General features: G+C 40.4%; 1 protein-coding gene across 2 annotated transcripts in view; it reads left to right on the top strand.

Annotated features, from left to right (window-relative positions):
* The window catches only part of cald1b (caldesmon 1b), a 31,515-nt gene that overhangs the window by 667 nt on the left and 15,230 nt on the right, over positions 1-15,618 (top strand). The window contains exons 1-5 of one of the 2 annotated variants that reach the window (XM_085778173.1): positions 9,001-9,144; positions 9,485-9,583; positions 13,222-13,347; positions 14,513-14,801; positions 14,973-15,617. In XM_085778173.1, the coding sequence (XP_085634299.1) occupies positions 9,516-9,583; positions 13,222-13,347; positions 14,513-14,801; positions 14,973-15,617 (1,128 nt within the window). In that variant the 5' untranslated portion in view covers positions 9,001-9,144; positions 9,485-9,515. Of the gene's footprint in view, positions 1-9,000; positions 9,145-9,484; positions 9,584-13,221; positions 13,348-14,512; positions 14,802-14,972; position 15,618 lie in introns of those variants that run through there. The other variant, XM_085778174.1, reaches the window with a different exon arrangement.

Genomic DNA, 15,618 nt, shown 5'->3' with positions numbered 1-15,618 from the left:
AGATATTCTACAATACATGAGGATGAAAACATAGAACTAAGATTGTATGTTTCTGCAGAGGGACCCTGAATGGGCAATGCAATGTATCCAAGTTGCAGTTGTGAAATGTTATAAGTAAATTAGGACCCACACAGGTTTAACTCAATAACACAATCCTCTATTTTCCTCTCTCTGTGGGGATCAGTACAGTTCATTGTCCAACACAGGAGTGAAAACTATAATTTGACTTAGTGCCTGTTACTGATACACTGAGCAGACTGGCTGTGGAAAAGCTGTTTGCTGTAGTGGACATGCCAAGTGAGTCTCCTATTCCTTAGATGGTATTGAAGATAAAGGCTACAATCACATGGGGCTGGAGTGTGTGAGTTAATGACCATTGGTTCATCTCCTTGGGGACTGGAAACGTGTTGGGTTTCCAGAGAATCTCTTCCCTTCGCCCTGTCACGGAATGAAAAATCTACTTTGAAATGTTTGTTTACACTTCGTATGAAGCAGGGAAGTGACCAATAATAGAATTTGCTTCAAGTCTTCCATACGTGTTTGTGTCTACTGTATGTGAACGCAGCATAAACAACATACAGACTAAGAGTTACCAGATTTATTTTACGACATGTTTATCTGTGGGTGACTTATGTTCCCCATCATCATTAAGAAGAGGCTGATGTTGGAATTGAAATCAGATACCGATACAGGGGGATTGAGCAGCTTTTAGTCTGAGCACAAATGCACCTTTGTAGACTAGTGTGACTAGGAGAAGGAGAAGGCTTGACTGCTCTCCTTTTGTGCAGATGGGACACTTTAAATGGGAGAGGAAATGGATTTCCACATGAGCAAATTACAGGAGAGGTAGAGATGAATGTTGGAATGAACGGTCCTGGCATTAATAAAGTCATTCATCAGTAATCAGTCGGCTGTCATGCTTACAGTAGTCACAAGTAAGAATACCTTCCTTTTCTATCATACTTATTGTTTGTTGAAATGTCCACCTGTTGCTACAGTATACCACTGTTTTGACAATGAGGTACCTTCCAGTCGTATTATGGAAAGTGAATTCATGACAATCACAATGGAAAGAGGTTATTCTTGGATTCCCACTTTGTATAGCAGAAGGTATTTCCTAGAGTAAACCATGCTCTCTGTCCATGGCCTTGCACCTTGCCAAGCTGGGACACTACAACTAACACTGCCTGTGTACTTCCTTAAAAGGAGGCCGAGTACACCAGCTCAGCTGATGGGATGCGGAACAGGGAGTGCACATGCCTGCATCTATTTCCATTGAGCCCTTGGTTGAGGAGGAAACTGTAACTCAGCTTTGAATTTGGACCTTTTTTTTTTTTTTCATCTTGTGTAACCAAAGATATTTGTCTTTGAGTTTCATTGATCACTCAGACCAGTTTTCATCATGAACAGAATACAGCAAGCAAACAACAATCTCCATTTGTTTAAGGTTCATCTGTCAGCTGATGATGGATTCCTTGTGTCCTCTTGCTTGTTAAAACAAAGCTGAGCTGCAGAGATGAAGAGCCTCAGTGTGTGTCCTGCTGAGCCTGATTCTCTGTTTAGAGATGGTAAAACTCTCTCTAATCTTCAATTCAGCACTTGATGGTTGTTGGCCACAGAACAACACACCCTACATTTGAACCAAACTATACACAAACATCATAATGAGTCGCAGAAAGGTCAACACTGCAGTATGTTGTGACTTGTAAACTGAGTGGAATTTGTATGCTGGTCAGGGACTTTTTCGTATGTGACCATGTTTGGTCATGTGGAGTAAGCAGCTGCGACTTTGTGATTGATTGCAAACGCCTCTTTGGCAACTGTTTATCCATAAACGTGCTGAAGCACTTTCTCTATCTTTCATGGAGAACCACGTCTGTCTTTGAGGTCAGAGCTACCTGTGAAACTACAGCTACTCTTACCAAAAAAAGTCAGTCGTATTTAACTGAATGTTTAAGTTCCACATACAAATAGAAACACCATTAATATAAACCTCCAAAAGAGTAAAAGTAAAAAGATTAATGAACGTATTAGAAGCATGTTAGCCACAGGCAGCTAGCTACAATCTCTAGCTCAGTTAGCAGTCAACAAAGCCTGAAGATGTTTGTTTGCAGGGCATTTGTGGAGCATACTGTACAAATGTCTTTAAAATGTTCAAAATCACAGACCTCACAAATGGTGCCAAACAGTATCCAGGGAGTTACACTACCAGTCAAAAGCTTGGACACACCTTTTCATTCAATGGTTTTTCTTTATTTCTATAAACTAAAAAAAAAAAACTATGAAGGAACACACTAGGAATGGTGTAGTAACCTAAACAAGAATGTGTTCATTAAACATAGCAGAATATATAGGCTATTAGATTTTTCGCAGTAACCAACTTTTGATTTGATGACAGCTTTTTGCACACTTTTGATTCTGTCATCAGCTTCATGAGGTCGTCACCTGGAACAGTTTTCCAACAGTCTTGAAGGAGTTGAGCCCAGAGGAGCTGAGCTCTTGTTGGCTGTTTTGCCTTCACTCTGCACCGCGGTCCAACTCATCTTAGTTGGGTTTAGGTCAGGTGACAGATAACACTTTTGTTTTAATTAATACTTTTCTGTTTACCACAATTCCATAATGTTTTCCTTCGTAGTTTTGATGTCTCCAGTATGAATCCACAATGTAGAAAGTAATAAAACATAAAGAAAGACCAAAGGTGTGTCCACTGACTGGTAGTGTATACAGAAAATAATTGCTCTAGGATTAATGTCTCTTGTTTATCCTTATAAACGCCATTACAGCCATGAAAAAAGGAAAAAGTATTTGCTGTTGTCTGGCTTCCCTTTTCCTACATGCACAAGTTGTGATGGATTGAGAGACAGAGCTGCACAGATACTTAGATCCAGCTGCCTGCATGTCTTTCCTGAACATTTCCAGAATGAAGATGTGAGGTCGGCTGCAAATTGCCAAACCAAATGTAAATCATCCATAATAAGCCTGGTCTTTAATACAACATAATGCTTTCCTCTGCCTTCTTTTGATGTCTGATTAATACACTGGAAGACCCACTATAGGGACGCCATCATCAAGCAAGTAATTACAAAGCCAGACAATATACAAATAGCACATGGCATGTACACAATGCTGGGTTGAATACAAACACGAAGGAGGACCATGCAATTGATGTAATTATGGGGCTTTTAGTAGGAGTCTTTTAACTTGTGTATTGCATACAGACCACTAATGTCTTATAAGACTTATTATAACCTTCAGTGGACCACTTGAGGAATTTTCAAGCTAAATCCCTTTGGCTTCAGAAACAAAGGGCTCAAATGTGGGCTTACTGTGATTTAACGACTTATGATGGGCAACACTGGTATTGGATAGGCTACTTCTAAAAGCAAACAGATTTTTGTTCAAAATTGTCCATTTATCACACTTAAAAGATCACCCAGTTAAATTCAATAATATTGAAAGAATGATTCATAGTCAATGCTTGCAATATTGGTGGATATAGAATGAACGTTATAGGCTATATATATAGGCTATATATGTATATAGTATGTTGTATACATTCTCTCAAATTAAAGCAGAAGTAAGCAATCCGGTCGTTTTGGCTAACTTCCTGTCAGCCGGTGGAGTTAGCAGTCCCCGCCCTCGTCATGGATCTATTGGTCCTCGTCCCTACATCACCACATTCACGTGCATCCCTTGGCTGCACACACAGAGAGGACCGCCCCTTCATGCCGTTCTCTCTCCTCATTGGATAAAGGTTGTAGGATACAAGGAAAGTTTTCTCCTCGGCTCAGAGCAGAGCAGAGTGACTGACAGACCCGTGTTTCAGACCAAACACTCTATATAAGTGATTGCTGTCGGAAGATATAACTATTTAAGACTTATATTAACACAAACATTCCGCTTACTTCTGCTTTAAATATAGATCATAGATTCAATAGTGTGTCCTTAAATATGCCTTGAAGCATTTAGTGGACTCCCATGTACTCTGCAACTACTTTAGGGCCAGCAGTCTATTATTGATCTTCATTAAAATGGCTGTAGCCTAAAAAAAAAAAAAAAAAAGTACCATAGCAGGTAAGATGTCAAATTCAGATGATATTTTCCTTACAAGCTGCAGCTGACATTGTCTGACTTCACATCTGAATCTGGAATTGTGTTTATCCTCTGGATACGTTTGTTCATCATCATACATTTGAACTGTTAAGATCAGCGCCTGGCAGTGATAAGACACAGTCACAGTCCTCTATAGACTTTATGCTAAGTCAAGCCCTCCCCCTTGTTATGAACGCTTGTCTTAAGTCATTACAGTATTTGTAACTGATCTGTGTGTGTATGGGCACTGACCCACTATCTCAACGCTATTGACAACTTCGCATGTGTGTGTTGAGGTGCAGTGCTGTCATCTAGGTAATATAATCTTGCTGTTGATAGGTATCTATACAGTAGGCTACTTTATTCAATTTTCAGATTGAGACCTTTAACAGAATCCATATCAACTATATTTTGTCAGTCTGCCATTTAATATTTGTGCCAGACAACTACATGCTGCCGGCAGAAAACCAGAATTCTTTCCTTGTCACTGCACTGTTTTCCTCATATGACAGTTGATTTGTAGCAAAAATCTAAATGAATATCTATGAGAGTTGTGTGCTGAGCATTAGGAGTGCTATTCCACTGGTGATGAGCTGCTATAGTTGCATGAGAGCAGACTGACCGTGGTGATGTAGAGACACAGACGGCCTGCACCACCGGCGTCTGATCCCCTCAGAGTCAGAGCAAATCATTTACAGATGTATGAATTATAAACTGCCATGGGCACCCATCATGTGGGAGCTATTTGTAGGAAGTGGGGAAGCCTATGATATACTGCACATGTGTAAATGAGGAGATAACAAGAATCTCTTTGTGTAAGGTAATGAGTAACACCAATATTATCAATTATTTTATCCAAAGGGATGTGCTTTTGTATTTCGATTGTTTATTTGCATGGAATAATTCATACAAGCTCATAGAGAAATTATTATGAGGACTGTGTGTTAGTGTGTGTGTGTGTGTGTGTGTGTGTGTGTGTGTGTGTGTGTGTGTGTGTGTGTGTGTGTGTGTGTGTGTGTGTGTGTGTGTGTGTGTGTGTGCACATTGGGGCTACCTGCTAGAGTGATGGTTTCTCAAACTTTAGAAATGCAGAGCTCTGCTGGCTGTGCTGGACCTCGGCCAATCCAAACAGGACTGGACTGCGACTCTGACATGTCTGTGAGCTGTTAGGCTGCAGCTCCACAGAGTCCACCGGGCTCCAGCACCTGCCTCAGGAACACAGAGCAGCCTTTGTCATCCTCAGACTTGGTGTGGTCCCATGTAGACCAGCTGTGAGGCAGTAATGGATATCAGTCTCAGGTGACTGAAAGAGAATTTTCTTAGCTTGGGCCTGGACAAATTATATTTTACTCTTATACATTCATCAGAAATTTGGGTAATGTGAAAATGGTTGTGAGGATGGGGCCCATAATAATGATATTAATGACAACTAAATTAATTGTGGTCATTATGGCTGCAGATGCAGTTGAACCGTGGGAGAACACCTGTGACCTTGACATAGTAGTTAAGTAATGCTGGTCCAGTGGAGCAGATCAGACCAGGAGACCAGTTATTTTGTCAGTATGTCGAAGCATTGTGATTCAGCTATATGCACCAGTATGATACATTTAGAATCATTATTTCACATCAAATTTGCGAGTGACTTCACCTCCAATGCACATCAACCAGTCAGTACCTTTATTCAGCTTCTTCTGTTTAAGAAACCAAGCCTAGACCCTTTTCCATCTCTGGGGGTTTACCTGCTCCCACACACACAAATGTTTGTGAATTCTGGTCAATGACAGACAGAAGGATAGTGGTACCACTTAAACCCCACTACTTAGCACTACATACATGTTTATTGATACACAGTATCTGTCAACATTTTTTACTTCTTCAGTAAAGATAAAATATTTCAACTATGTCATTCAGTATTTGTTTTTACAACATCATCCACTTATGAGTAATAGTAGTTCCATAAGTGCACTAATAAACACTTAAAGCAGAAGTAAGCGATCCGGTGGTTTTGGCTAACTTCTTGTCAGCCGATGGAGTTAGCAGTCCCCGCCCTCGTCGCCACATCACCACATCCCTTGGCTGCACACACAGAGAGGACCGCCCCTTTATGCCGTTCTGTCTCCTCATTGGATAAAGGTTGTAGGATACAAGGAAAGTTTTCTCCTCGGCTCAGAGAAGAGTGACTGACAGACCCGTGTTTCTATATAAGTGATTGCTGTCGGAAGATATAACTATTGAAGACTTATATTAACACAAACATTCCGCTTACTTCTGCTTTAAGTATGCTTACACCTATATTATGGAGTGTTAAATACAGCTGATCAATGCTGATTTAGAACATGCACAAAACAATGACCTCAGCCCACTGAAGTCTGAGGTCCAGTGCCTATTAAAATGAACATAGATGTAGATGAAAGCTATGTGACCTATTAGTAAAGTTTTATGTCAGTGTGGAGAGTGTTGGGGCTGAGTACCATCATCCTTTAATGTGATAAGGGTTGTTTTTTGTATTTTGACAAAACATTTTTTTAAAAAGTAGGTTATTTATTCAACTTCATACCCAAAGTTTGAGTATATTCTCCCAGCTCTAAAAAGAAGAAGAAAAGGCATAATTAGTGGTTTATTCAATAGAACATTAACAACCACTTCTATGTTTAATCCTGAAGTAAGATGTATAGGTTGCAATAAATCTTGTCTTGTTAGAGATGTAAAGGATGTTTTTGAAAAGGCCTCTTTAGGCTCATTCGTGTCTGTAAGCCTCTATGACTATATATAGTATCAGCCGTTGTCAGAACTAAACTGTTATATGCCTCAGCCCCATTACTATCTGTTGCTCACTGATGGTGGGCTCCTCTTCAGATCTGAAGATACAGAGACTAAAATAAAGGGCTGATGTTGAAGTGGCCCTCTTTATGGTACTGAGAAGGATTATAATGTTGCGCTCATCTGGCTTTCAACTGCTCAGGACATAAATACTATATTCCCAGTGTGTTATATCAGTGCAGTGGAGGAGAAAACACACAACGCTGCATGATATAAACAGAATGAAGTGTGATGTCAACCTGACTCTGAACTTACGGCATCGGGATTCCCAGAACTCTTTTTATATTGGTAGAGAAGAAGATTGATGGTTTCCTCATGATACTGAACAGAAACCTCTGCATCGTTTCTTTCAGCCCGCTCTCAACACCACTGTCTTTTGTCTCATTCTCAGTATATAAGGCACAACAGTAATTAGGACAGTTTGTCAGAAGGTTGGCCTGCTGGTACCTTGATCACTTCGTTGAGTCATTAATTAGGTGTCTCTCTGCTGCTTTAAATTGTGCAATAGGGCAATTAAATAGCAATTGTGTGGTTTCAGGGATTTAAACTATTTCTCCCAGAGAGGGTCCATGTCAGTTGGATGCCTTTATTTAAGTATCTTGGTTTTAAGGGAGTTATTAATCTAAGAAGCTGCATGGAAAGATATAAAGTTTCTTATTAAATCTGCCTAGATAGTGTAGGCTACAGTCTATTGGACTACATTATTATTATGAGTCATAATATTTTAATTTCTTCAAACAAAAACAGTACCATTAGTTAATGTTGCATCTTTTGGTAATCATGATCAAGACCTGATTCTGTCCCAGACTGTAATTATGTACATTCAAACACCGGAACTGGACTGGGCCAAAATGTCTGGGAGCTTGGAGGTTTTCTTTGGTTTCATTTTCCTGGGACAGAGTTGTTAATCTTTCTGAAACATCACAGTTCCTCTGTGTTTTCACACCACCGTGCACTGCATCTGTTGGCTGGAGCTGCCACCAGACTTTCTCACAGACTTCAACGAGGTGCTCTGAAGGTGGTTGATTGCAGTTGATTATTATGCAGCTGGAAAATATTCAAAGTTGAGAAGAAAAACTTCATTCATTTAAGTTTTTATTGGCAGGAGCTTGGTAATGGTGCTCAGGGCTAAAGGTGTTAACATATGGTTACATTTGTTTCAAAGACTATATGAACCTGCTTCTTCTTTATAGCCAAAGGGAAATCTACTGCTTTTTTTTATTTATTTATTTTTTACAATGGATTAGATGGTGCTTCCAACTCTATACTGTACGCCCAGTTCATTCAAAGATTATATCCAAAAACATTGAAGATTATAATACTGTATATCTGACTTCTTGCTCTACATCAACATACTTGCAGTTCATGTCTTGGTACCATATGTGTAAGACAAATACAAATTTATTAGTGGAGGTTTGGGGAAGTAGATTTGGCAATCAATCTACTTCCTTATAGCATTATATACTTTGGCAGCCTTATAGTAGAGTTTTAATTTTATCTATAACTCAGAATCTGTAATGATTTTTAAATGTGCCTCATCTGGGGAGTTAAGAGTTCACTGGTTAATATGTAATTCAGATGAACCTGTAAGCTGTCCAGGCTCTACAGGCCCCTTCTGTAATCAGGAAATACTGTATATTTGTGGGTTAATTCTTTTGTCAAATATTTAGTCTTACGGATCTAAAAAATAATAAATACAGACATGAAGTGATACATGTGCAAAGTCATATTGCCAGCAGTATTTAGCAAAGACTGCAATGAAAAGAAGCCTAAATAGTTGATGAGATTAGATGTAACATTAGATAGAGGAAGCTTTACTCAGCCAGACTTCTATACATCAGCCCTGAACAAAGTGGCCTTAAGGAGATCAGGAGGAACTATGGGTTGTAGAATCGCAGATGTTGGAGGAAACATGAAGCATGACAGATTAAAGATCCCAAAATGAGACAAACCAAGAGAAACAACTTGAGAGTCTGAAGACGGAGATCAGGGAGGAGGAAAGTGAGACAGAGGGAGAGAGCAGGAGTCAGGTTGAGGAGGAGGAGGGAGGCTGAGAGAGGAGGAGAGGGGAGCAGAGAGGCAGGCTTTGCCTTTTCTGGTAGTTAAAGCCACTGACAGAACAAGCAGGAATTCTTCATGCTGCAGAGGGGCTGAGATATAAACCAGACTGTAGAGGTTGATATATGACGAGAGGAGAGACGGTGCTGTCCATGGACTAAACTTCAGCTACTGGTAAGACACTGTAAACCAACAGGCGCTGCAGTTTTTTTAATTTAACTTTTACCAATGCAATTAAGTTTATGTTGGAGGTGCCATGTACTTTTATATTTCATCTGATGGGACATATTTTAGGAAGTTCTTCTTATGTGGTTGCCCCATCATAACGAGGGTTAGTTACTTTGTATGAAACACCTCAAAGGTGTAGAATTACCATGGAGTCACCTAATGTGGATATAGGATCCGACTGTACCAAAAGATTTGAATGAATGAAGTGCTTGAATGAATCATCAATCCATTCGTTATTTTTTTAAAGAAACATGACGTGGATATGTACTGTACCTGTGTCTTTCAGTGAGAAAGGAGGAAGGAATCTTTTTGGCATCATGGATGATGACTTTGAGCGCCGCATGGAGCAGAGGAGGCAGAGGAGAGAGCAGCGCGAGTCTGACACGTAGGTGAACATCCTCCTGACATAACAAATACACATATGGAGAAGACATGCAGACAGATAAGTATACAGATAAACACATGAAATAAGTCTGGGATAGTTCAACATTTTGGCAAATTGGCCCATTGCCATAATGCCTAGCAGTAGGTTCGTTTGGAACGTTACCAGACAGAGTTGTTTTCGAGGTAAATACAGAGACTGCTTGCTGAAAAACTGTTCCTGAAGGCAACATGCATCAGTGGTTTTGCATGAATTTCCCTCTAAAACAACTCAGTCTGGTAACATTCTGTTATTAACTCATAGCATGGTGAATGTGCAGGTCACAACTTGTCCACCAGAGCGTTTTGGAGTTGTTGGATTGTGTATTTGATGAGTTTGATGAGGGAAACCAAGAAATCCCATGAGCCTCCATAGCGTAGCTCTGAGCAGCTCACCGCTCTGCTCCACCGTTCTAAAAATAGCTTGCACCGACAATTAAACCTACTGCTATGACTACATTATAGCGATTATGGCAATGGGCCAATTTGCCAAAATGTTGAACTACCCCTTTGAATCAAGTTTAATCAGGGTAAAACCATATCTGAAGTTGTTGACAGTTATTAGACAGCTGCTCATGAGGAAGTCACACTGTGTATGTGTTTCTGCATGAGGGATGTGTGAGTGGCTGTGTGACTCCACATGGAGCAGCAGAGAGGAGCAGACGGGACTTGGACGGTGCTCAGGCGATGACGGCTTCATGATCTCTACTGGATGTTTCACTCATTAGGGAGTCAGTCTGTTTTACTGCTGTTTGGATTTGTCTCTCACTCGATGTCGCTCCCTCCCTCACCCCCTCCCTCTCTCTTTGTTCTCACACTATTACAGTGCAGTTTTAGGCATCGCTGTCATCCACTGTGGGAGTAAGATACACTCTGATGTGTAAAGCTAGACTAGATGGGAGTGAAGAAAAATGAGACGTGTGATAGGCTGTATCCATAGTGTCAAATCAACAGTAGTTTTTATTTGGACCTAACCAACTGCTGATCGGCGGGCGCTAACCCTGGGCGAAGGGATACGTGAGTTGGTTAGGTCCAAATAAAAACTGTGTTTTTCCTGCACTTTGAGGGGCTGGAAAAAATTATATTATAGCGAACAATGGAACTGTGTATTTTTTTTTCAGGTAAAACCTCTTTTAGGCCGTGAAAATAGGCAGTTTCTTTGGGTCTGTTCACAACACTGTATGTTGTAAATCTCTGGGCAGGGCTATGGGCTGGCGTTGCTAACGGGAGGAGCGCAGAGAGTCTTCTACTGCAATTAAAGTACTTAGGGGCTATTTGTAGATCATACAACCCCACTTTAAAAAAATGCTACTATCCCTTTAAGGGCCACTGTGAAACAATACAAACCATTGTGACAGCCTGGGGACTAGGCTACATGTGATGTCATGAGCTCAGGTAAAGTGGAGAGTTAATTAGCGCAATTGATTACACCTGCCGCTGTCAGCTGCTGCTGTTAACAAGCCACATTTCACCACTCTAGTAATGCAGTGATGGTGGCAGTATCATCACCCTGCTTCATGGGAAAAACAATGAATTTATCCCAGTAACAACAAGCGCTGCCTTGTTCCTCTGAGCCACAGAACTCCATTGTTGTGAATCACAATGAATGTGGGCATTGTAGTTTATTTTAACTTGACTGTAAACTGTAAACACCATCCTGCCGTCACAGCTACTGATTAGACCATCATACACTTCCTGACAAATGCACGATTTACTGGGATTTCTTTAGCTTCTTTTTTCTCTTTCTGTTTAATGACACAATACATTTGTGACCTTTTTAAAAAATCTACATCTCTACAATGAGTGGCTGCAGGTGTTCATAATGTGCATGCTATAGTTCATTTCCAAACAATGGTCTATGGTCTGTTTTAGTTTGGTTTGGTTTGGTTTGGTTTAATGTAAACAAACTGGCTGTGTTGGAAGTCACTGGGATTTTTTTCTGTATTGAATCACACCATAATCTTTCGCTCTTAACCAAGTGCTATGACTCTCAACAAAACAGTCTAATAATTTCTTTAAATATTAAAAAAAACAGAGAACATGATCAGTTTCATTCACTAATGGATGATGGCAAACTTTGGCCATGACTACATCTCACACATCATTTTCTTTCAGCACAGAAGTCTGTTGCTGTCATGTCAGATGTCCTATCAGAGCCTCAAAAGGAATTTTCTCACAGTCTTGCAGCCAGCTCTGCCAGCCGTGCCAGCCCAGCCTGGCTTTGCCTTTTTTTCTTTTTCTTTTTCCTTCCTCTCATCACCCTCCCGCCTCTCGGCTCCTCTCTGCAGCCCGAGGAAACACTGCAGACGCTGGAATGTTTTTACTTCCATTTTTATTTCGGCACAACGCGACCTTCTCTGAATGCTCCGGTCTTTGACAGTTTGAGTGAAGTTTTTTTTTTTGTCTCTTTTCTTTCTTCTCTCTCTGTTTCCCCAGTCGGCCAAAAAAGCCCTCACCGTTTCCCTCCTTTTATTTTGTTTCTCACCCCTCAGGTGACTAATCAGGAAATGTAACACAGCAGGCCCTTTGGCTTTGGGTGGAGACTGAGTTATATCAAATTAAATCACTTCCCCATTGATTTCTTTCTTTCATGTAGGAGCCTCTGCCCGAGGATTTGGTGGATTTCCGTCTCTGTTCTAAACACAGAAAAGATTCTTGTGGTTCCCATCCACCTCCTCCTCTAGCAACATCTGTAAATCATTGTGCTGCGGATTCAAGATGAGCACAGTTAAATAATGCCCATGCGCTATCAATGGGGCGTTTCAAGCTTTCTCCCTGCCTCATAAAGCCTGGTAACGCTCAGGGAGATACAGTGTGGCATGCTCAAGAGTCTCACTGTGAATGTTTTCGCAGTTGGATAAAGGTCAATGGCAAGATGTTGAGAGATGTGGAGGATGGAGGGGAAGACAGGACGGCAACAATTTGGCATTGTCTCCCGTCTCTAATTCTACATCTTGGACTGTTTTCATTCCAAAATGACGTATTACTGTATCTCCTCATCTTTTTTTCATCCTTTGTCCGACCACAACATGGTCTGCTTTCCTTCATCTCACTCTGTACTCTGTAACCTAGTACAGAGATTGTCATCATTGGAGATAGCGACAGGTTTAAACCCATACCCAATTGGAGTATGTTCCATGCACCGTGATAATATGTTTACGTCTCAGTCTCCCTTTAGTGCACACGTTTTCTCAGTTATTATATAAAAAAATGTAATTCACGCTATCGACATTATAGCAAATATCAACAACTACAGTATGTGCATACAGGATTAAAGCTCGGAAAATGTATTATTTCACGGGGGCCTTAAAAAAACACTTTGGGTTCATCCAAGTTATTAAGAAATGTGCTGATACAGTAATGTTTTACAAGGCTTCTTAAAAGAAATTTGACGATTCAGTGTTGTCTTCTGTCTATCTGTCCAGGAGACGGGACATTGCACAGAGAGTGCATTATCCATTACAACGTTTTGTCTTGTGGAAATTATGGCCAAAGCGCTTGTGAAGCAACAACCACTAAAGAAAAGAACATAGCAGAGAAAGACTAGAAATACCCAAATAAATGTAGTTTATTCTGGGCCTTGGTGTGTGTGTGATGTTTCAGTGTGGGTGGTGCCAACGATGATGATGAGGAGGAAGCACGGGAGCGAAGGAGACGTGCGAGGGAGGAGAGGAAGAAGATGAGGGACTTGGAGGATTCTGGTACCACTGATGAGATCACCACAAACAGGTACAATGTAATGAGGGGCCTGTAATACTGTAGAGGGTCTTTATAAAAACGGAATAGTTCACTTCTTAAACACAACACAAATCTTGTTGGTAACACTTTACTTGAATAGGTATTCATAAGATTGACATAAAACTGTCGTAACCATGACATAACAGCTGTCATAAACATCAATGAATACTTATGACAGCTGTCGTTAAGTGTCATTCGGTAAGTTATGTCACTTTTGATGCAAAGTTGACATTATTTGAGATGTCCTTGTTATGAGAACTTGACATCATTTTTAAAGTTTGGCCATTAGGTCTGCTATGACAGTTTAAATTGTCTTTATGTCAAGTTGTCAGAACAAAAACATCTCAAACAATGTCAACTTTGCATTAAAAGTGACATAATGACACTTAACGACAGCTGTCATAAGTATTCATTGATGTTTATGACAGCTGTTATGTCATGGTTATGACAGTGTTATGTAAATCTTATGAATACCTATTCAAGTAAAGTGTTACCAACTTGTTTTAACCAACAGAATCATACTGGACAATAAAGACAGTTAAACAGCTGGGGCAATTAATTTTTTTTCACAGTTAAGGCATGGGCCTTTGGAAAAACATTCTCCAATATGAAAACTATTCACAATGTAATTTATTTTATCAGGGCGATGACAAATCAACAGCCACATATTATATTACAGCCCAGTGCCCACATGGGTAAATTAAAACAAGTTGAATAATAATTACTAGTTTTCTCATCTAAGATTGAAGAGTAGCTACGTTCGATCATTTGACCATTTCTCAGTTCACTTTTTTTTATATTGAATTTTCTCCTGTGATAATGTTTGTTAATGAATTAGCCTACTTTGTGCACTTTACATCACATGGTCAGCTTTGTATGATGAGATTTTAAACTCTTGGTATTGATAATCACTTCCAGCCTCAACATTTGAACTGAGTCCAGGGGTTATTATTGTATGTGGTTCTTTGAATGCTTCTTCCCTGATTAGCCACAGAAGAACGATCCAGTCAAACACTTAGATGTGGGTTTATCACACTTCATCATAAAATATGATGAAGTGTACTTGGGGATTTAGAGATTCAGCTTTGATTATGATTTGACCTAAATCTCAGGCTCCACTGCTTTATGAAAAAAAGTGGATTTCATGTTTTTGCAGTCTCATAGAGGGCGAGTCTGAGTCTACCACCACCAGCAGCGCTGGAGGAACGGATGATGACCAGGCTTTGCTGGAGCGCCTGGCCAAGAGGGAGGAGCGCAGGCAGAAGAGAATGAAGGAGGCCATGGAGAGACAGAAGGAGTTCGACCCCACCGTTGGCACCAATGACACAGACGAAACCAGCACAGATGGAGCGCAAGAGGAGGAGAAGAAGGAGGAGGAGAAGCCTGCCCAGGAGGAGGTGGCAGTGAGTGATACAAACTCCTGGAGGAAAGAGGAAGAGGAGAAGGTAAAGAGGAGATTCCAAATTTTATTTTTTGAACCTGTTTTTAGGAATCTGTTGTGGAGTTGAGGTCATCAGCCATAAGAAATGAGATGTGATCTCTTATTTTAGTGTTTTATTCTACTGATACATGGACAGAAAATGAGCAAAAATTAATGAACATCATTCCTCTCACAGGAGGAGACAGAGGCTGAGGTTGATCTAGGAAAGAAAGATGCTGAGGAAGCTGCTGGCAAGGAGGAGGAAGAAAGGAAGAGAAAAGAAGAGGAGGAAAAACAGCAAAAAGAAATTGAGGAAAAGCAGAGGATAGAACAGGAGCAACAGCAAAAGAGGGAAATGGAGGAAAAGCTAAAAAGAGAGGAGGAGGAGAGGAAAAGGCGGGAAGAGGAGGAACAGCAACAAAAGCAAAACGAAGAGAGGCTGAAAACGGAGGAAGAAGAAAAGCAGAAAAAAGAGATGGAGGAAAAAATGAAAAAAGAAGAAATGGAAAAACAAAAAAGGGAGACGGAGGATAGACAGAAGAAAGAAGAGGAGGAAAAACAGAAAAAAGAAATGGAGGGCAAGAAGAAGAAAGAGGAGGAGGAAAAACGAAAGAAAGATATGGAGGATAAGAAGAAGAAAGAGGAGGAGGAAAAGAAGATGAAGAAGGAGCAGGACGAAAAGAAAAAGAAAGAGGAGGAGGAGAGGCGGAAAAAGGAGATGGAGGGAAAGAAGAAAGAAGAAGAGGAAAAGCGGAAAAAGGAGGCTGAGGAGAAGAAGAAAAAAGAGGAAGAGGATAAACGAAAAAAGCGAGAGATGGAGGAGAAGAAGAAGAAAGAGGAGG

This window comes from Trachurus japonicus, chromosome 6, assembly GCF_045865225.1.
Source record: "Trachurus japonicus isolate A0001 chromosome 6, Traja_1.0".
In the NCBI taxonomy this organism is placed as follows: Eukaryota; Metazoa; Chordata; class Actinopteri; order Carangiformes; family Carangidae; genus Trachurus; species Trachurus japonicus.
This window is presented reverse-complemented; position numbering and strand designations above follow the sequence as displayed.